This window comes from Nerophis ophidion, linkage group LG04, assembly GCF_033978795.1.
Source record: "Nerophis ophidion isolate RoL-2023_Sa linkage group LG04, RoL_Noph_v1.0, whole genome shotgun sequence".
NCBI lineage: Eukaryota > Metazoa > Chordata > Actinopteri > Syngnathiformes > Syngnathidae > Nerophis > Nerophis ophidion.
Window position 1 is genome coordinate 73,549,369 of NC_084614.1, and position 21,657 is coordinate 73,571,025.

The 21,657-nt window shown below is 42.9% G+C and overlaps 1 protein-coding gene across 5 annotated transcripts in view; it reads left to right on the forward strand.

The window, feature by feature from the left end:
- Positions 1-21,657, forward strand: part of cadm1a (cell adhesion molecule 1a) — a 968,224-nt gene that overhangs the window by 803,756 nt on the left and 142,811 nt on the right. For all 5 annotated transcript variants that reach the window (XM_061898993.1, XM_061898992.1, XM_061898988.1 and 2 more), the window contains exon 6: positions 9,751-9,909. In XM_061898993.1, coding sequence (XP_061754977.1) covers positions 9,751-9,909 — 159 coding nt within the window. The remainder of the gene's footprint in view (positions 1-9,750; positions 9,910-21,657) is intronic.

Here is a 21,657-nt window from a genome sequence, read left to right on the forward strand (position 1 = left end):
CCACTGATATCGCCCGTCTCGCCAAAGCTGACACGGCAACGGATCAAACAATGCGGGGCCATTTCTCTCTGTTCTCCTGCGAAGGAGCGACAGATAGGAATAAAAGGGAAAAAGCCACCGGGGCTGTGGGGGCGTTTCAGTGAGTGACAGGGACTAGAGCGGCCATTAGCCTCCCGTGGTAGGAGAAAACCACAGGTAGGTTCAATTAGTTGACTCTAAAGAAAGAATATTTCAGCAAAGTGAAGACAGAGATATCCTTTTTTTTTCGCCTTCCGCAAGACTTCGCCTCAGTGGATGAAAGGACAGAAAAAGGACTTCAGAAGTTGACTTTAAAGGTTAAATACGACCCTGCGTCTGCAGTGTTAGGAACTGCTCGGCTCAACTTTTTTTTTTTTTTTTCTAGTCTAACGCGAGCAGTCTTGAAGTGAGCTGACCTTTTCAGCCGCAGGCCAAGAGAGAATGTCCGCCTCCGTGCTGCCGAGTCCAGGGTGTGGATGCTTTAAAGACGGACAGAAAAAGTGAACAATGTAGGGTTTCTCCAACTCTGCTCTTTGGGACATGACATGTTGCCTCGGACCAGTCTTCCTCTCAGGGAATAAAAGTCACTGGTCAATCCCAAGTTCTTTCGGATGACATACACGCTATATTGCCAAATGATCAGAATCAGGTGTCCTCATCCAAAACACTTTGGACAATTCCATGCTCCCAACCTTGTGGGAACAATTCGGAGCGGGCCCCGTACTCTTCCGACATGACTGTGCACAAAGTAAAGTCCATAAAGACATGGATGACAGAGTCTGGGCATACTTGACTGGCCTGCACAGAGTCCTGACCTGAACCCGATAGAACACTGTGACGGTCTCAAGCCGTCGTGCAGGTTCTGTCACGCCAAATTTCTTCCCCCTACAAAAAACCTTCCCCCCAGATCCCCCTCCAATGCCTGAAGGACCCCAATGAGAGCGGAACAAAACCAAGTTACATGACTCTTAAGTAATTAGTAATTGGGTTGTACTTGTATAGCGCTTTTCTACCCCTTTTTAAGGAGCCCAAAGCGCTTTGACAGTATTTCTACATTCACCCATTCACCAAACATACACGGCGCTCACCAGGACCCATCAGGAGCAAGGGCGAAGTGTCTTGCCCAAGGACTCAACGGACGTGACTAGGATGGTAGAAGGTGGGGATTGAACCATTAACCCTCAGATTGCCGGCACAGCCACTCTGCCAACTTCGCCACGCCGTTACAGCTGCAAAATTAGCGAAGCAAAAATAAATTGAAAGGTTAGCATGCTGGAATGCTAATATTTTTTTCCTCGCCGTTATTTTTCACCAATGACAATCAAGCCAATTATAATGCTTTTAAAACAGGCAGCTGTGTGGGCTGCTTTAAGGTCCTTCCACCCTCATTGGGGTCCTTCAAGCATTAAGGCCAAATGTCTTCCGAGGGGAAGGTTTTTGTAGGGGGAAGAAATTTGGCGTGACAGTTCCATGGACCACAAAGCACAGACATTTGCTCGCAGGACTAGACTTCTTTATTTAAACCCCACATCTGAGGTCCTCTCCAAGGTTTCTCATAGTCAGCATTGTCACTGGCGTCCCACTGGATGTGAATTCTCCCTGCCCACTGGGTGTGAGTTTTCCTTGCCCTTTTGTGGGTTCTTCCGAGGATGTTGTAGTCGTAATGATTTGTGCAGTCCTTTGAGACATTTGTGATTTGGGGCTATATAAATAAACATTGATTGATTGATTGATTGATTTTTCCAAATAAGACCAGTCTTTTGCGGGTTGCTTTGCAGCCTTCCACGCTCTCACTGCTCGCTCCTCCGTGTAATTTTTCAGCCTCTTGCTCTCACTCTTTTCCTCGCTGCATGGGCTGTTGTTTGTTCTCTCGTGTCTCCCTCTAGTTCCTTCCTCGTTTCTCCACCACTCTTCCCCACGTTCACAGTTGCCGCAAATTTTAACAGTGCGAGAAGATTTATGAATTGTATCCTGGTGCACGATCCACGCACCTGATCTCGCTTGAGGCGTCGCTCCCGGCACACCCAGCCTCGCCGCTCGCTCGCCATCTCCGCCTCCTCGCCGCCGTCTGTCGGACCGTCGGCTCCGCCTCTCCACAAACACCTTTTGGGATGAATTAGAACGGAGACTGAGAGCCAGGCCTTCTCAGTGTGTGACCTCACCAATGCGCTTTTGGAAGAATGGTCAAAAACCCCTATAAACACACTCCGCAACCTTGTGGACAGCCTTCCCAGAAGAGTTGAAGCTATAATAGCTACAAAAGGTGGACCGACAGTTCTACTCGGCCATCATAGAGTCTATCCTCAGCTCCTCCATCACCGTGTGGTTCCCCGGCGCCACAGTCCGACTGCAGCGCATTGTACGTGCTGCTGAGAACTTCCATCCCTCCAAGACCTGTTCTCCTCCAGGACCAGGAGGCGTGTGGGTCAGATCACAGCTGACTATTTTCACCCTGGACACAAACTATTCTCCCCTCTCCCCTCAGGCAGGAGACTACGGTCCATCCAGACCCACACCTCCCGCCACCTGAACAGTTTTTTTCCCCTCGGCCATCAGGCACATGAACAAAAACCAGATCTGATAGCTCAGTTACAGCTTATGTTATTCTATCCTGTGTTATGTGTTTTTTGTTGCACGATTGCACCAAGTAAAAATCATAGTTTGTGAACCCTTTTTCAAGCAATGACAGTAAAAACTATTCTGATTCTGATCATATTGAACCCTATGGGTTAGGAATGGGATGGCACTTCAAGCTCAAGGCCAAGTACGTTTTACAATATAGTGTATGTTGAGTAAGAATGACCATCAAGACAGAATAACAATATTACCAAGTTTTACTAAAGCTTTAGGAGACCAGCTCTACAATGCGTTAATAGCGGCATCAAGAATCGGTCTAAAAATCGAACGGAAAGAGTCAGCTTATTTAGTACAAAAACAGCCCTCTCCCGCCCAGAAAGAAATACAGCCTTATTGTTCTAAACTGATTGGGTAAAAAGGGAATACAGTATACTCCCAATACACATTCCAGCGCCTTCCAGGTAAAGCAGAGCGTTTACTAGCGAAGAAAATGGAGAAAGCACAAAGTGTACACATGGGAAAATATTAGCTGCTTTAAACATGGCTATGACTGAAGTAAGAACTCTTAAAAAACACATGCATTGTCCACAGACACCATACAACTGTCTGGTAGACCTTCTGCTATGAACCTCTTTTTTCCCGCCTCTCAGCCTAATTAAAGATTCATATAGTTTGGGTACAAAAGATGGCACATAAAGGATTGAACTGTCAATTCATTCAGATTCAGATTGAGAAGAACTTTATTAATCCTTGAGGTGAATTTGAGATTTTCAGCACAATCCCATTTAAGATCAGACAAACATTACAGGGAGACAGTGAAAAGGACGGCTGACGAGCCTGCCAGCTTCTAACACCGTACAACAATTTGGTAGTGGTGTTCCACAGGGCAGTGTTCTAGAGCCCTATATTCTCTAAAAACCTGTTCGGGACACCATACAATAATTTGGTAGTGGTGTCCCACAGGACAGTGTTCTAGAGCCCCTATAAAAATGTTCTCTAAAATAGAGGCTCTTTTGTGGAACACCATACAACAATTTGGTAGTGGTGTCCCACAGGACAGTGTTCTAAAGCCCCTATATTAATCTCTAAAAACTTGTGTGGGACACCATACAACAATTTGGTAGTAGTGTCACGCAGGACAGTGTTCTAAAGCCCCTATATTGTTCTCTGAAATAGAGGCTCTTGTGTGGGACACCATACAACATTTTGTTAGTGGTGTCCCACAGGACAGAGTTCTGAAGCCCCAAAAATATTCTCTAAAATCTAGTGTGGGACACAATACGACATTTTGGTAGTGGTGTCATACAACACAGTGTTTTAGAGCCCCCTTATTATTCTCCAAAATGGAGGCTCTTTTGTGGGACACCATACAACAATTTGGTAGTGGTGTCCCACAGGACAGTGTTCTAGAGCCCCCACATTATCCTCTAAAATAGAGGTTCTTGTGTGAGACACCATACAAAAATTTGGTAGTGGTGTCCCACAGGACAGTGTTCTAGAGCCCCCACATTATTGTCTAAAATAGAGGTTCTTGTGTGGGACACCATACACCAATTTGGTAGTGGTGTCCCACAGGACAGAGTTCTAAAGCCCCTATATTATTCTCTAAAATCTTGTGTAGGACACCATACAACAATTTGGTAGTGGTGTCCCACAGGACAGTGTTCTAGATCCCCCAGATTATTCTCTAAAATGGAGGCTCTTTTGTGGAACACCATACAACAAATTGGTAGTGGTGTCCCACAGGACAGTGTTCTAGAGCCCCCACATTATTCTCTAAAATAGAGGTTCTTGTGTGGGACACCATACACAAATTTGGTAGTGGTGTCCCACAAGACAGTGTCTAGAGCCCCTATATTATTCTCTAAAATCTTGTGTGGGACACAATACAACAATTTGGTAGTGGTGTCCCACAGGACAGTGTTTGAGAGCCCCTATATTATTCTCTAAAATCTTGTGTGGGACACAATACGACAATTTGGTAGTGGTGTCATACAAAACAGTTTTCTAGAGCCCCTATATTATTCTCTAAAATAGAGGCACTTGTGTGGGACACCACACAACAATTTGGTAGTGGTGTCCCACAGGACAGTGTTCTAGAGCCCCTATATTATTCTCTAAAATCTTGTGTGGGACACAATACGACAATTTGGTAGTGGTGTCCCACAGGACAGTGTTTGAGAGCCCCTATATTATTCTCAAAAATAGAGTCTCTTCTGTGGGACACCATACAGACATTTGGTAGTGGTTTCCCATAGGACAGTGCCCTAGAGCCCCTATATTATTCTCTAAGATATTTTGTGGAACACCATACGATTTGGTAGTAGTGTCCCACAAGACAGTGTTCTAGAGCCCCCATATTAATCTCTAAAATAGAAGCTTTTGTGTGGGACACCATACAACAATTTGTTAGTGGTCACCCATAGGACAGTGTTGTAGACCCACTATATTATTCTCAAAAATCGTGTGTGGGACACCATACAACAATTTGATAGTGGTGTCCCACAAAACCGTATTCTAGAGCCTCTACACTATTGTCTAAAATCTTGTGTGGGACACCATACAAAAATTTGGTAGTGGTGTCCCACAGGACAGAGTTCTGAAGCCCCTATATTATTCTCTAAAATCTTGTGTGGGACACAATACGACATTTTGGTAGTGGTGTCATACAAGACAGTGTTCTAGAGCCCCCATATTATTCTCTGAAATAGAGGCCATAGTGTGGGACACCATACAACAATTTGTTAGTGGTGTCCCACAGGACAGTGTTCGAGAGCCCCTATATCATTCTCTAAAATAGAGGCTCTTGTGTGGGACACCATACAACAATTTGGTAGTAGTGTCCCACAGGACAGTGTTCTAGATCCCCCAGATTATTCTCTAAAATGGAGGCTCTTTTGTGGAACACCATACAACAAATTGGTAGTGGTGTCCCACAGGACAGTGTTCTAGAGCCCCCACATTATTCTCTAAAATACAGGTTCTTGTGTGGGACACCATACAACAATTTGGTAGTGGTGTCCCACAGGACAGTGTTCTAGAGCCCCCACATTATTCTCTAAAATAGAGGTTCTTGTGTGGGACACCATACAACAATTTGGTAGTGGTGTCCCACAGGACAATGTTCTAGAGCCCCTATATTATTCTCTAAAATCTTGTGTGGGACACAATACAACAATTTGGTAGTGGTGTCCCACAGGACAGTGTTCTAGAGCCCCTATATCATTCTCTAAAATAGAGGCTCTTGTGTGGGACACCATACAACAATTTGGTAGTAGTGTCCCAGAAGACAGTGTTCTAAAGCCCCTATATTATTCTCTAAAATCTTGTGTGGGACACCATACAACAATTCGGTAGTGGTGTCCCACAGTACATTTTTCTAGAGCCCCTATAATATTCTGTAAAATTGAGGCTCTTGTGTGGGATACCATACAACAAAGGCTACATGGTGCTCACCAGAGTCTGGACAGACCAAAGAAAGCAAATACAACAGTGGCAGTGAAACACAGGCGTCTTTCATCAAGTATTCACAATCAACTCAAGGAGTAGCGAGCTCCTGTGCGGCTCACTTTCAAAGACATTCTGATTTGAAGCAGTCACCTTCAGGTCTCCGTGTCAGGTGGTTGCACGCCTGTGAAGCCTCCAGAGGCGCGTATTCATTATAACCTCTCCCTTTACACCCGGCACATCACACAGGTTTGCCTTCCCGGCATCCAAAGAGGCAGATGTCATCAATGTGACAGTAGCGAAGCTGCAGGGGGGGGGGGGGGGTGCTAGGTGGAAGTGGGTACACTTTAGGTGCACTCTTTTCAACTCAGCTGTGAGCTGATGGCTGCAGCTGTTCGTATTAAGATTTTTTATTTTTTTTCATCTTGCGGCACTTTCTTGGCAAACTCACCTCTGTTCTTCCAGCGCTTTCAGTCACAATCCTCAACATCTTATTGCTTTATTTCTTCTTCCCAAGGACGACGTGGTACAAAATTTGACCTCTTGAGAATCAGAATCAGAAGTTCTTTATTAATCCCCGATGGGAAATTAAGATTTTCCGCACAATCCCGTTCAAGAGCAGATTACGGGGAGATTGAACAGGATCGCGGACGGGTCTGCCAACTTAAACAACAAAAAATATGAGAAACAGGTTAAATAACTGGGGTAAGGGTGAGTAAAAAGAAAAACAATTTCAGTCCAAACCTGGGCCCATGGAGAGGGGTCCAGACTGAGGCCAAGGGGAGAGAAAAAAAACCTCATAACCATAGCACACATAAACGTGTGTAAGAGGAAAACGTCAATGAACACATAGGACATTAAAGACATTAAAAATGCAGAGCTGATGCAACCAGCTGCCACTCCAGCAGTGCCATTTCTACATACTGCTACAAAAGTTAAAAAAATATAAAATAAATACCCACATACTCTGTGGTGGCCTCTGCGGTGTTCCATGGTCAGAGACAGGCCCAGACCCAACAAAGCAACACGTGCGCAGTGCCATTTCTACATACTGCTACAAAAGTTTAAAAAATGAAAAATAAATACCCACATACTCTGTGGTGGCCTCTACGGTGTTCCATGGTCAGAGACAGGAGTAGACCCACCCAAGCAACACGTGCGCAAACAATCAGGAAGTCGGCTATTTTGGGCCAAAACCAGAGGTCACATTTTGACGAACTCATCCTTTGGACAAATAAATCGAAATTACGGACAGTGGACATTGCCGACTTGCGAAAATTGTCAATAAACAAGACATTAAAAAAAGCAGAGCTGATGCAACCAGCTGCCACTCCAGCAGTGCCATTTCAACATACTGCTACAAATGTTAAAAATGTTTTAAATAAATACCCACATACTCTGTTGTGGCCTCTGCGGTGTTCCATGGTCAGAGACAGGAGCAGACCCAACAAAGCAACACGTGCGCAGTGCCATTTCTACATACTGCTACAAAAGTTTAAAAAATGAAAAATAAATACCCACATACTCTGTGGTGGCTTCTACGGTGTTCCATGGTCAGAGACAGGAGTAGACCCACCCAAGCAACACGTGCGCAAACAATCAGGAATTCGGCTATTTTGGGCCAAAACCAGAGGTCACATTTTGACGAACTCACCCTTTGGACAAATAAATCGAAATTACGGACAGTGGACATTGTCGAATTGCGAAAAATGTCAATAAACAAGACATTAAAAAAAAGCAGAACTGATGCAACCAGATGCCACTCCAGCAGTGCCATTTCTACATACTGCTACAAAAGTTTAAAAAATATAAAATAAATACCCACATACTCTGTGGTGGCCTCTGCGGTGTTCCATGGTCAAAGACAGGAGCAGACCCAACAAAGCAACACGTGCGCAGTGCCATTTCTACATACTGCTACAAAAGTTTAAACAATGAAAAATAAATACCCACATACTTTGTGCTGGCCTCTACGGTGTTCCATGGTCAGGGACGGGAGTAGACCCACCCAAGCAACACGTGCGCAAACAATCAGGAAGTCGGCTATTTTGGGCCAAAACCAGAGGTCACATTTTGACGAACTCATCCTTTGGACAAATAAATCCAAATTACGGACAGTGGACATTGTCGAATTGCGAAAAATGTCAATAAACAAGACATTAAAAAAAAGCAGAACTGATGCAACCAGCTGCCACTCCAGCAGTGCCATTTCTACATACTGCTACAAAAGTTTAAAAAATATAAAATAAATACCCACATACTCTGTGGTGGCCTCTGCGGTGTTCCATGGTCAGAGACAGGAGCAGACCCAACAAAGCAACACGTGCGCAGTGCCATTTCTACATACTGCTACAAAAGTTTAAACAATGAAAAATAAATACCCACATACTTTGTGGTGGCCTCTACGGTGTTCCATGGTCAGGGACGGGAGTAGACCCACCCAAGCAACACGTGCGCAAACAATCAGGAAGTCGGCTATTTTGGGCCAAAACCAGAGGTGTCATTTTGACGAACTCATCCTTTGGACAAATAAATCCAAATTACGGACAGTGGACATTGTCGAATTGCGAAAAATGTCAATAAACAAGACATTAAAAAAAAGCAGAACTGATGCAACCAGCTGCCACTCCAGCAGTGCCATTTCTACATACTGCTATAAATTTAAAAATATATATATATATATATATAAATAAATACCAATATACTCTGTGGTGGCCTCGGCGGTGTTCCATGGTCAGACAAAAGAGGAGACCCAACAAAGCAACACATGCGCAAACAGTCGGGAAGTCTGCTGTTTTGGGCCAAAACCAGAGGTCACTATTTGAGAAGTCATTCTAGCGACTTTGGACCAATAAATCCAAATCACGGACAGTGGACATTGTCAAATTGCAAAGAACGTCAATGAACAAGGCATTAAAAAAGCAGAGCTGATGCAACCAGCTGCCACTCCAGCAGTGCCATTTCTACATACTGCTACAAAAGTTTAAAAAAATAAATACCCATATACTCTGTTGTGGCCTCTGCGGTGTTCCATGGTCAGAGAAAAGAGCAGACCCAACAAAGCAACACATGCCCAAACAGTCGGGAAGTCTGCTATTGTGGGCCAAAACCAGAGGTCACTTTTTGAGAAGTCATTCTAGCGACTTTGGACCAATAAATCAAATCCCGGACAGAGGACATTGTCAAATTGCAAAGAACGTCAATGAACAAGGTATTAACAAAGCAGATCTGATGCCACCAGCAGTGCCATTTCGACATACTGCTACAAAAGTAAAAAAAATAATAAATAAATAACTACATACTCTGTGGTGGCCTCTGCGGTGTTCCATGGTCAGAGACAGGAGCAGACCCATCCAAGCAACACGTGCGCAAACAGTCGGGAAGTCTGCTATTTTGGGCCAAAACCAGAGGTCACTTTTTGCCGAACTCATCCTAGGGACTTTGGACAAATAAATCCAAATCACGGACAGTGGACATTGTCAGTTGCGAAAAATGTTAGCCTCCGACATGTGGGCGGAGCTTAGCAACATTTGTTATTCAGTCGCCACAAAAATGTAAGACTTTAAATCTTCCTCACATTTGGTGTGTATGATGAAAATCGCACCCGAAATGAGTAAAAGTGCCACCCGGTGGCAACAGGAAATGACAACTAAATGTTTACTTACTGGAGCAATGCTCATGTTAATTTGTCTGGTCTTGCTCGTACAGGAAAGCCCAAGGTGGAGCTAACGTACGACAGGATGTACACGGTGACCAGCCGGCTCACGTTCACCGTCAACAAGGAGGACGACGGCGTACCCGTGGTTTGCATCGTGGACCACCCTGCGGTCAAGGACTTCCAAGCACAGAAGTACCTGGAAGTGCAGTGTAAGTTGTGATTCTGCCTGCAATTACGTTGGTACAAGAAGAAGTTGTAATGATAATTGATGTTAAGTTTGATGAGTAATCTCCTTGTCGTGTAGTTCCTTTTAGGCTGGCTGAAATGTTGTGTGAATTATTTTTATAACTTATGTGTATAAGGTAAGACATATTATCTGCCATTTTGTTTTGCAATATTATGTGAAAAGCAACTTTTCTTATCTTCGGGTACCTGGTGATCTGTATTTGGGATCTGCATAAATCCGGAAAAATTGCGCGCTTCCGCCTTTGTAGTCCGTGGGACTCCGTAGTCATACGCTTCTTCTCTTTCTCTATCCTCTTGTTATGGGACATTCATCCTCCATTTCTAATATAAAGTAGTGTAAAGTTTTTACTTATATCCGTCAGTAAAGTCGTCATGAAGCGCTAAAACATACCGGTGCGGTGAGTTGACATTATTCACCCAAGGAACTTTAGTTATTAGAGCGATCCCGCTGGACGTTTTTTTACGGGACACATTTCCGGCATTGTTGTTGTTTCCGGATGAGGAGACGCTGCTCCGATATTGATCGAAGTAAAGTCTAAATGTCATTAAAACAGTTAGCTCCATCTTTTGACACTTATGCCACTCCCGTCCTTGCACGGTACACCGCTACAACAAAGATGACGGGGAGAAGACGCTGCCGAAGGTGAGCCACGTAAATAAGACCGCCTACAAAACGGCGCATTCGGAAGCGACTGTCAGAAAGCGACTAGAAGATGATCTGTAAAACATAATCTATGCAACATTCTGACCAAAGAACCACCATTAAATGTTATGTTGACCACAAGGAAAAAAATTATAATGATTAGGGATGTCCAATAATATCGGACTGCTGACATAATCGGCCGATAACTTCTTTAAAATGTAATAGCGGAAATCGGTACCGGTTTCAAAAAGTAAAAATTATGTATTTTAAAAAATGCCGCTGAGTACACGGGCGTAGGGAGAAGTACAGAGTGGCAATAAACTTTAAAGGCACTGCCTTTGCGTGCCGGCTCAGTCACATAATAACGAAGGCTTTTCACACACAGTAGTGAATGCAAGGCATACTTGGTCAACAACCATACAGGTCACACTGAGGGTGGACGTATAAACAACTTTAACACTGTGACAAATATGTGCCACACTGTGAACCCACAAAGAACAAGAATGACAAACACATTTCAAACCGTAACACAACATAAACACAACAGAACAAGTACCCAGAACCCCTTGCAGCACTAACTCTCCCAGGACGCTACAATATACACCCCCCGCCACCCCCTCACCTCAACCCCGCTCCCCCCAACCTCGCCCACCTCAACCTCAACATGCCTCAAATTTCAAGCTGCTGTTTTGAGGCATGTTAAAAAAAAAAAATGCACTTTGTGACTTCAATAATAAATATGGCAGATTTTATTTGTAAAAAAAGCACTCTACATTCAGTAAACAACCTCAAAGTGCTACAGTTTAATAAAAAGATAATAAAAATAAATAAATATAAAATCTAGAACAGCCTAATAGCTAGAACTAGCAGGCATATATAAAAAAAAATGCCTTTTTTAAAAAGAAGGGATTTTAAGCCTTTTTTAAAAGCATTCACAGTCTGTGGTTCCTTCAGGTGGTCAGGGAGAGCGTTCCACAGACTGGGAGCGGCGGAGCAGAAAGCCCAGTTTCCCATTGATTTGGGGGTGAGCAGTTCTCTGAGGTAGAGGGGGGGCATTTCCATGGAGGCACTGGTGGGTTAGTAAGGAGACTTTGTATTCAATCCTGAGTGGAACAGGAAGCTAGATAACGCACTTTGTGACTTCAATAATAAATATGGCAGTGCCATGTTGGCAATTTTTCCATAACTTGAGTTGATTTATTTTGGGAAAACCTTGTTACATTGTTTAATGCATCCAGCGTGGGCATCATAATAAAATTAGGCATAATAATGTGTTAATTCCACGGCTGTGTACATCGGTATCGGTTGATATCGATATCGGTAATTAAGAGTTAGACAATATCGGATATCAGCAAAAAATCCATTGTCAGACATCTCTTATAATAATATGAGTCCTTTAATGCAGTGGTTCTCAAACTTTTTTCAGTGATGTACCCCCTGTGCACATTTTTTAAATTCAAGTACCCCCTAATCAGAGCAAAGCTTTTTTGGTTGAAAAAAAGAGATAAAGAAGTAAAATACAGCACTATGTCATCAGTTTCTGATTTATTAACTTGTAAAACAGTGCAAAATATTGCTCATTTGTAGTCGTCTTTCCTGAACTATTTGGAAAAAAAAGTTATAAAAATAACTAAAAAGTTGTTGAAAAATAAAAAATTGATTAAATTATAAATAAAGATTTCTACACATAGAAGTAATAGTCAACTTAAAGTGCCCTCTTTGGGGATTGTAATAGAGATCCATCTGGATTCATGAACTTAAATCTAAACATTTCTTCACAAAAGAAATAAATCTTTAACATCAATATTTATGGAAATCTAGCTGTCAACACTGAATATTGCATTGCTGCATTTTTTTTTCACAGTTTATGAACTTACATGGTCACGGTGGCAGAGGGGTTAGTGCGTCTGCCTCACAATACGAAGTTCCTGCAGTCCTGGGTTCAAATCCAGGCTCGGGATCTTTCTGTGTGGAGTTTGCATGTTCTCCCCGTGAATGCGTGGGTTCCCTCCGGGTACTCCGGCTTCCTCCCACTTCCAAAGACATGCACCTGGGGATAGTTAGATTGGCAACACTAAATTGGCCCTAGTGTGTGAATGTGAGTGTGTGTCTATCTGTGTTGGCCCTGCGATGAGGTGGCGACTTGTCCAGGGTGTACCCCGCCTTCCGCCCGATTGTAGCTGAGATAGGCGCCAGCGCCCCCCGTGACCCCAACAGGAAATAAGCGGTAGAAAATGGATGGATGAACTTACATTCATATTTTGTTGAAGTATTATTCAATAAATATATATATAAAGGATTTTTTAATTGTTGCTATTTGTAGAATTTTTTTTTTAAATCTCACATACCCCTTGGCATACCTTCAAGTACCCCCAGGGGTACGCGTACCCCCATTTGAGAACCATTGCTTTAATGCACCCTATAGTCCGGTGCACCTTTTTATATGAAAACTATCAAAAATAGACCATTCATCGGCAGTGCGCCTTATAATCCGGTGCGCCCAATGGTCCGGGAAATTCGGTACATATTTAGCCGTGGTCGAACTTGGAACAAAACCGCAGGTCCAAAAAGGAATTATTAAGGAGTTGATTGTGTGCAAAATCTCCAACATAAATGATAAATAAATGGGTTGTACTTGTATAGCGCTTTTCTACCTTCAAGGTACTCAAAGCGCTTTGACACTACTTCCACATTTACCCATTCACACACACATTCACACACTGATGGAGGGAGCTGCCATGCAAGGCGCCAACCAGCCCCCATCAGGAGCAAGGGTAAAGTGTCTTGCTCAGGACACAACGGCCGTGACGAGGTTGGTACTAGGTGGGATTTGAACCAGGGCCCCTCGGGTTGCGCACGGCCATTCTCCCACTGCGCCACGCCGCGCCATGCGCGTCTCTGATTACTGATTACTCTCCGAGGCGATTTGCATTTGAAGTACCTGGGTGAGCACATTGTGAGTCCTCTGTGCGGCGAGAGAAGCTCGTTGTGTGAGCCGGGGCGCCATTTGTTTTCTCCCTTAAGGTCAGCCGGCTGTGCCGAGATGGATAGCGCCGTCTCGGCCGCCCGGGTACAATAAAGCAAATAATTCAGTTAGCATAACGACGACGACCCTCTCTCGCATGCGGGTAGTGGCGGCGCGGGGGACGAAATAACCCCAAGGACAGCGTGTACCGCGGGCCCTGGTATCCCCTCGTAAACGCACGTGTTTGGATTAAACGTCGACGTGCGTGATGTACTTGACGCCCCCTTGGAGGAAACCATTACCGTGATGGGACAAACGGCGAAGGTGCGCTCGTCTTTGCCCACGCCCGCACAGGACTTGGCACCCGGCCCCCCGTCGCGCGTCCATCACGGAGACGGGACCGAGCGAGCCGGTCGGTGACAGGCTGTGATTTAGACAGATGGATGGTCGGACCAGCGAGCGGTTTGTTGCCAACAAGGTCGAACGGCAGCAGTGGCCGACCTCCACGCTCGCGCCTTTTGAGGAAACTGGCGGATTGGAAAAGAGTATCGTATGTATTTTTGTTAATCCATCCATCCATCCATTTTCTACCGCTTGTCCCTTTTGGGGTCGCGGGTGGTTGTTTGAGCCTATCCCAGCTGCATTCGAGCGGAAGGCGGGATACACCCTGGACAAGTCGCACGGCCAACACAAATAGACAAATATGGGGCGGCATAGCTCGGTTGGTAGAGTGACCGTGCCAGCAACTTGAAGGTTGCAGGTTCGATTCCCGCTTGTGCCATCCTAGCTACTGCCGTTGTGTCCTTGGGCAAGACACTTTACCCACCTGCTCCCAGTGCCACCCACACTGGTTTAAATGTAACTTAGATATTGGGTGTCACTATGTAAAGCGCTTTGAGTCACTTGAGAAAAGCGCTATATAAATATAATTCACACTTCACAACATTGAATAGGTCAATAATTCATAATAACATTGATTTTGATTCATTATTTTTGAGCAATGATGGTTTAAAAAAAAATCCCACTAAAATGTTGGGGTTATTCATGGGTTATTGTAAATTTTTTAATTATTTTTTTAATTTTATTTTTATTTTTTATTTTTTTTAATCATTGCATTCAGAATACAGTCGTCCCTTATTTATCGTGTCCAATCGGTTCCAGGCCTGATCGTGGTAAACAAATAGTAGGATGATTTTTAAGCATTTTTAAGAATCCATCCATTCATTTTCTACCGCTTGTCCCTTTTCGGGTCGTGGAGGGGTGCTGGAGCCTATCTCAGCTGCATTCGAGCGGAAGGCGGCGTACACTCTGGACAAGTTGCATGGCCAACACAAATAGACAACATTGAATAGGTCAATAATTCATAATAACATTGATTTTGATTCATTATTTTTGAGCAATGATGGTTTAAAAAAAATCCCACTAAAATGTTGGGGTTATTCATGGGTTATTGTAAATTTTTTAATTATTTTTTTAATTTTATTTTTATTTTTTATTTTTTTTAATCATTGCATTCAGAATACAGTCGTCCCTTATTTATCGCGTCCAATCGGTTCCAGGCCTGATCGTGGTAAACAAATAGTAGGATGATTTTTAAGCATTTTTAAGAATCCATCCATTCATTTTCTACCGCTTGTCCCTTTTGGGGTCGTGGAGGGGTGCTGGAGCCTATCTCAGCTGCGTTCGAGCGGAAGGCGGCGTACACCCTGGACAAGTCGCCACCTCATCGCAGGGCCAACACAAATAGACAACATTGAATAGGTCAATAATTCATAATAACATTGATTTTGATTCATTATTTTTGAGCAATGATAGTTTAAAAAAAATCCCACTAACATTTTTGGGTTCCTCCATGGAATTATTTTAATTTTTAATTTTTTTATTTATTTTAATCATTGCATTCAGAATACAGTCGTCCTCATTTATCGCGGCCAATCAGTTCCAGGCCTGGCCGTGGTAAACAAATAGTAGGATGATTTTTTTTTAACATATCAATCATCCATTTTCTACCGCTTGTCCCTTCCGGGGTCGTGGAGGGGTGCTGGAGCCTATCTCAGCTGCATTCGAGCGGAAGGCGGCGTACACCCTGGACAAGTTGCCACCTCCTCGCAGGGCCAACACAAATAGACAACATTGAATAGGTCAATAATTGTAATTAACACTGATTTTGATTCATTATTTTTGAGCAATGATAGTTTAAAAAAATGCCACAAAATTTTTGGGGTTATTCATGGAATTATTTAAATTATTTAATTGTTTTTATTTTTATTTTTTAATTTTTTTTAATCATTGCATTCAGAATTCAGTCGTCCCTCATTTATCGCGGCCAATCAGTTCCAGGCCTGACCGTGGTAAACAAATAGTAGGATGATTTTTTGGAGAAATCAATCATCCATTTTCTACCGCTTGTCCCTTCCGGGAGTAGCGGAAGGGGGCTGGAGCCTATCTCAGCTGCATTCGAGCGGAAGGCGTTGTACACCCTGGACGAGTCGCCACCTCATCGCAGGGCCAACACAAATAGACAACATTGAATAGGTCAATAATTGTAATTAGCACGGATTTTGATTCATTATTTTTGAGCAATGATAGTTTAAAAAAAATGCCACAAAATTTTTGGGGTCATGGAATTATTTAAATTATTTAATTGTTTTTATTTTTATTTTTTTATTTTTTTTAATCATTGCATTCAGAATTCAGTCGTCCCTCATTTATCGCGGCCAATCAGTTCCAGGCCTGACCGTGGTAAACAAATAGTAGGATGATTTTTTTGAGAAATCAATCATCCATTTTCTACCGCTTGTCCCTTCCGGGAGTAGCGGAAGGGTGCTGGAGCCTATCTCAGCTGCATTCGGGCGGAAGGCATTGTACACCCTGGACAAGTCGCCATCTTGTCGCAGGACCAACACAAATAGACAACATTGAATAGGTCAATAATTGTAATTAACACTGATTTTGATTCATTATTTTTGAGCAATGATAGTTTAAAAAAATGCCACAAAATTTTTGGGGTCATGGAATTATTTAAATTATTTAATTGTTTTTATTTTTATTTTTTTTAATCATTGCATTCAAAATACAGTCATGCCTCATTTATTGCGGCCAATCAGTTCCAGGCCTGACCGTGGTAAACAAATAGTAGGATGATTTTTAAGAAATCAATCATACATTTTCTACCGCTTGTCCCTTCCGGGGGGCACGGGGGGTGCTTAAGCCTATCTCAGCTGCATTCGGGCCAAAGGCAGAGTACACCCTGGACAAGTCGCCACCTCATCGCAGGGCTAACACAAATAGACAACATTGAATAGCTCAATAATTCTTAACACTGATTTTGATTCATTATTTTTGATAAACGATAGTTTAAAAAAATCCCACAAAATGTTGGGTTAATCATGAAAATTATTTAAAAAAAATATATTTTTTCTTTTAATTTTTAATTTTCATTTTTTGCAGTCGTCCCTCGTTTATCGCGTCCAATCAGTTCCACGACTGACCTTGGTAAACAAATAGTAGGATGATTTTTAAGCAATCAATTATCTATCCATTCATTTTCTACCGCTTGTCCCTTTTGGGGTCACGGGAGGGGGGGTGCTCTAGCCTATCTCAGCTGCATTCGGACGGAAGGCGGCGTACACCTTGGACAAGTCGCCACCTCATCGCAGGGCCAACACAAATAGACAGACCACATTGAATTTGTCAGTAATTCATAATAACATTAATTTTGATTCATTATTTTTGAGCCATGATAGTTTGAAAAAAATCTCACTAAAATGTTTGGGTTATTCATGGAATTATTTAATGTATTTATTTATTTATTTTTTAATCATTGCATTCAGAATACGGTTATTGACTATGGAGATGTGTTGTACACGGAGCACTGAGATTCATCAACAACCATGCTCAACTTACTCACCATTGTGTGTTGTACTCAACGGTTAACTGGACATCTCTATGTGCTCGACTTCTCAATCGTTGGTATGTGTTCATCGACAAAACCATTCTGGGTATCACTCCGTCTTATCTGTCTTGTCTTTTAACAAAGAAACACGGAAGTCACAATCTTCGTTCAATAAATGTTCTGCAGTTTGTCGTCTCCAAAGTATGAACTTTGGAGATTTTAGGGTTTCCGCACCGAAAGCTTGAAATAACCTACAATTGAATCTTCAACTTCAAACCCATCCATCCATTTTCTACCGCTTGTCCCGTTTGCGGTTTGACAGACAACATTCACGCTCACATTCACACACTAGGGCCAATTTAGTGTTGCCAATCAACCTATCCCCAGGTGCATGTCTTTGGAAGTGGGAGGAAGCCGGAGTACCCGGAGGGAACCCACGCAAACACGGGGAGAACATGTAAACTCCACACAGAAAGGTCCCGAGCCCGGGATTGAACCCAGGACCTTCGTATTGTGAGGCACATACACTAACCCCTGTTTCACCGTGCTGCCCAACCTCAAACCTTTGTTTACATTAAATGAGTTTAAAGTTTCCGTTAAAGGATTGCAGTCCACCTTGTTTGTATGCAGTGAAGTGAATTATATTTATATAGCGCTTTTCTCTAGTGACTCAAAGCGCTTTACATAGTGAAACCCAATATCAAAGTTACATTTAAACCAGTGTGGGTGGCACTGGGAGCAGGTGGGTAAAGTGTCTTGTCTAAGGACACAACGGCAGTTACACATTGTGTAATGTGAGCATGTTTTAATGTTGTAAATTTGATGTTTTTATGTGTTGTTTACTGTTTTTATTGCCACGTTGCTGTTGTAATCTTTTCCAGGTATGTCATGGAAAAGAGATTTTTGATCTCTATGGGATTTGACCTGGTTAAATAAAGGCTAAAAAATAAAAAATAAATCATTTACTTTTTTGCACCATGACTAGGGAAGGTTGCTTGCATTGGGTCATACAAGGAAACGCTGCGCTTTCTTTCATCCAGAGCCTAATTAATATTGACCTGTATTACTCTCATTGTCCACTTGATGGCGACATTATGGCACTACCGTTGCTTGATTGATTGATTGAAACGTGTTACATTAAATGAGCTGAAAGCTTCTGTGAAAGGATTGCAGTCTACCTTGTCTGTATGCACTTGTGTTATGTGAGCAAGTTCTAATGTTGTAATGTGTTTATGTGTTGTTTACTGTTTTTAATGTAACCTTGCTGTTGATTTCTTGGCCAGGTCTCCCTTTGAAAAGAGAGCTTGGATCTCTATGAGATTTTAACTGGTTAAATAAAGGCTAAAAAACAAAAAACATTATGTTTTTGCACCATGACTAGGGAAGGTCACTTGCATTGGGTCATACAAGGAAACGCTGCGCTTTCTTTCATCCAGAGCCTAATTAATATTGACCTGTATTACTCTCATTGTCCACTTGATGGCGACATCATGGCACTACAGTTGATTGATGGATTTCTTGAAACTTATTACATTAAATGAGTTTAAAGATTCGGTGAAAGGATTGCAGTCCACCTTGTTTGTATGCACTTGTGTAATGTGAGCATGTTTTAATGTTGTAAATTTGATGTTTTTATGTGTTGACTGTTTTTATTGCAACCTAGCTGTTGCAATCTTGGCCAGGTCTCCCTTGGAAAAGAGATTTTTGATCTCAATGGGATTTTACCTGGTTGAATAAAGGCAAAAAAATTAAATAAATAAAACATTTAGTTTTTGCACCATGACTAGGGAAAGTTGCTTGCATTGGGTCATACAAGTGAATGCTGCGCTTTCTTTCATCTAGAGCCCAATTAATATTGACCTGTATTACTCTCATTGTCCACTTGATGGCGACATTACGGCACTACAGTTGATTGATTGATTGATGTGTTTTGTGAGCAAGTTTTAATGTTGTAAATTTGATAACTTTGTGTTGTTTACTGTTTTTAAAGGCCTACTGAAATGAGATTTTCTTACCTATACGGGGATAGCAGGTCCATTCTATGTGTCATACTTGATCATTTCGCGATATTGCCATATTTTTGCTGAAAGGATTTAGTAGAGAACATCGACGATAAATTTCGCAACTTCTGGTCGCTAATAAAAAAGCCTTGCCTGTACCGGAAGTAGCAAACAATGTGCGCGTGATGTCACGGGTTGTAGAGCTCCTCACATCCTCACATTGTTTACAATCATGGCCACCAGCATCGAGAGTGTTTCGGACCGAGAAAGCAACGTTTTCCCCATTAATTTGAGCGAGGATGAAAGATTCGTGGATGAGGATAGTGAGAGTGAAGGACTAGGAATTTTTTTTTTTTAAAAGGCGAGGACAGTGGGAGCGCTTCAGATGTTATTAGACACATTTACTAGGATAATTCTGGGAAATCCCTTATCTGCCTATTGTGTTACTAGTGTTTTAGTGAGATTATATGGTACCTGAAAGTCGGAGGGGTGTGGTGACCGCCAGTGTCTCCGGTGGGAGGAGACACATAGGCTCCGCTCATGTCTACAGTAAGAGCCGACTTATTAGCACAGTTTTCTCACCGAAACCTGCCGGTTGACATGTGGTCGGGTCACCATGTTCGTTTGACCGCTCTGTTCCATAGTAAAGCTTCACCTTTGGGAATGTAAACAAGGAAACACCGGCTGTTTTTGTTTTGCTAAAGGCAGCTGCAATACACCGCTTCCCACCTACATCTTTCTTCTTTGACTTCTCCATTGTTAATTGAACAAATTGCAAAAGATTCAGCAACACAGATGTCCAGAATACTGTGTAATTATGCGATTAAAGCAGACAAGTTATAGCTTGGATCGGGCTGGAAGAACAGTTCCGCTACAACCGGTGATGTCACACGCACGCGTCATCATAGGCGTCATCATTCCGCGACGTTTTCAACAGGATACTTCGCGGGAAATTTAAAATTGCAATTTAGTAAACTAAACAGGCCGTATTGGCATGTGTTGCAATTTTAAGATTTCATCATTGATGTATAAACTATCAGACTGCGTGGTCGGTAATAGTGGGTTTCAGTAGGCCTTTAATGTGACCTTGCTGTTGCAATCTTGGCCAGGTCTCCCCCGGAAAAGAAATTTGATCTCAATAGGATTTTACCTGGTTAAATAAAGGCTAAAAAATAATAAAACATTTTTTTTCCCACCATGACTAGGGAAGGTTGCTTGCATTGGGATCCGGAGCCTATTTGATATTGACCTGTATTACTCACATTTTCCACTAGATGGCGACATTATGGAAATACAGTTATTGGTCGGACTGTTGAAATTAATGCCATCTCCCTATGGGTAAGATTCCCAACTCATCTCATGATGTCTCGAGGGCAAAAATTGAAGACTTGGAGTCGTCAAATCGCAGTTTGGAAGCTCCCGATTCATGGGTTTTGAAGTAGTGCTCAGAATGTGTTTTGTGCGTCGATTAACAAAAGAGACCGCAATGCTGTGAAGCGTCTTCTGTCTAAGGGCGCTCGTCATTGTGTGTACTTGTCAACGCACACAATGACTCCCGTGTCATGTTTTTGCGCTGCCTTGGCTTCATGCCTCGCTCAAGTTCATGAATGGAAGTCTTTCACCAGGCAAGGCACACCGCGGAGATCTGCATATTTAACGGTGTGTTCGTTCCTCCGGTGGCAGTACGCAGCCATGTGGACATTCACATCTCGGTTGTTTTTTGGGGGGAAGGTGTGGCACAGTTGGGATGAACCTGAGGGTTCCTGGTCCCAACCTTCTACCAACCTTGTCACGTCCGTTGTGTCCTTGAGCAAGACACTTCACCCAATGGCAGCCACTCATTAAACCCAAAGGCTGTTCGTCGCAATGGATGGTTTGGGCAGGGCTGTGGGAACGCAGACTGCGGCGATTTCTGACCTGAATCGCAAAATGGATCACATCATGGAGAAGCTTGCTGTAAAGGAGAATTGAATGGAATTTGAGAGCACCCAGCATGGACGAATAGAACAGACAAGTCATTTTTTGGGGGCTGCTCGCGGAGAACAAACATCCTAATCCACGATTTGACTCCCTCGAACGGCTGTTTTAAAAACACCCCCGAAGACACCTCAATGATGGACGCTTTTGACCTCCCTCCCTCCTCAACGACACCTGGAGTCGAACTTTTGCAGGTCGGCCTCAGTCTAAAAAACATTACATTATCACACC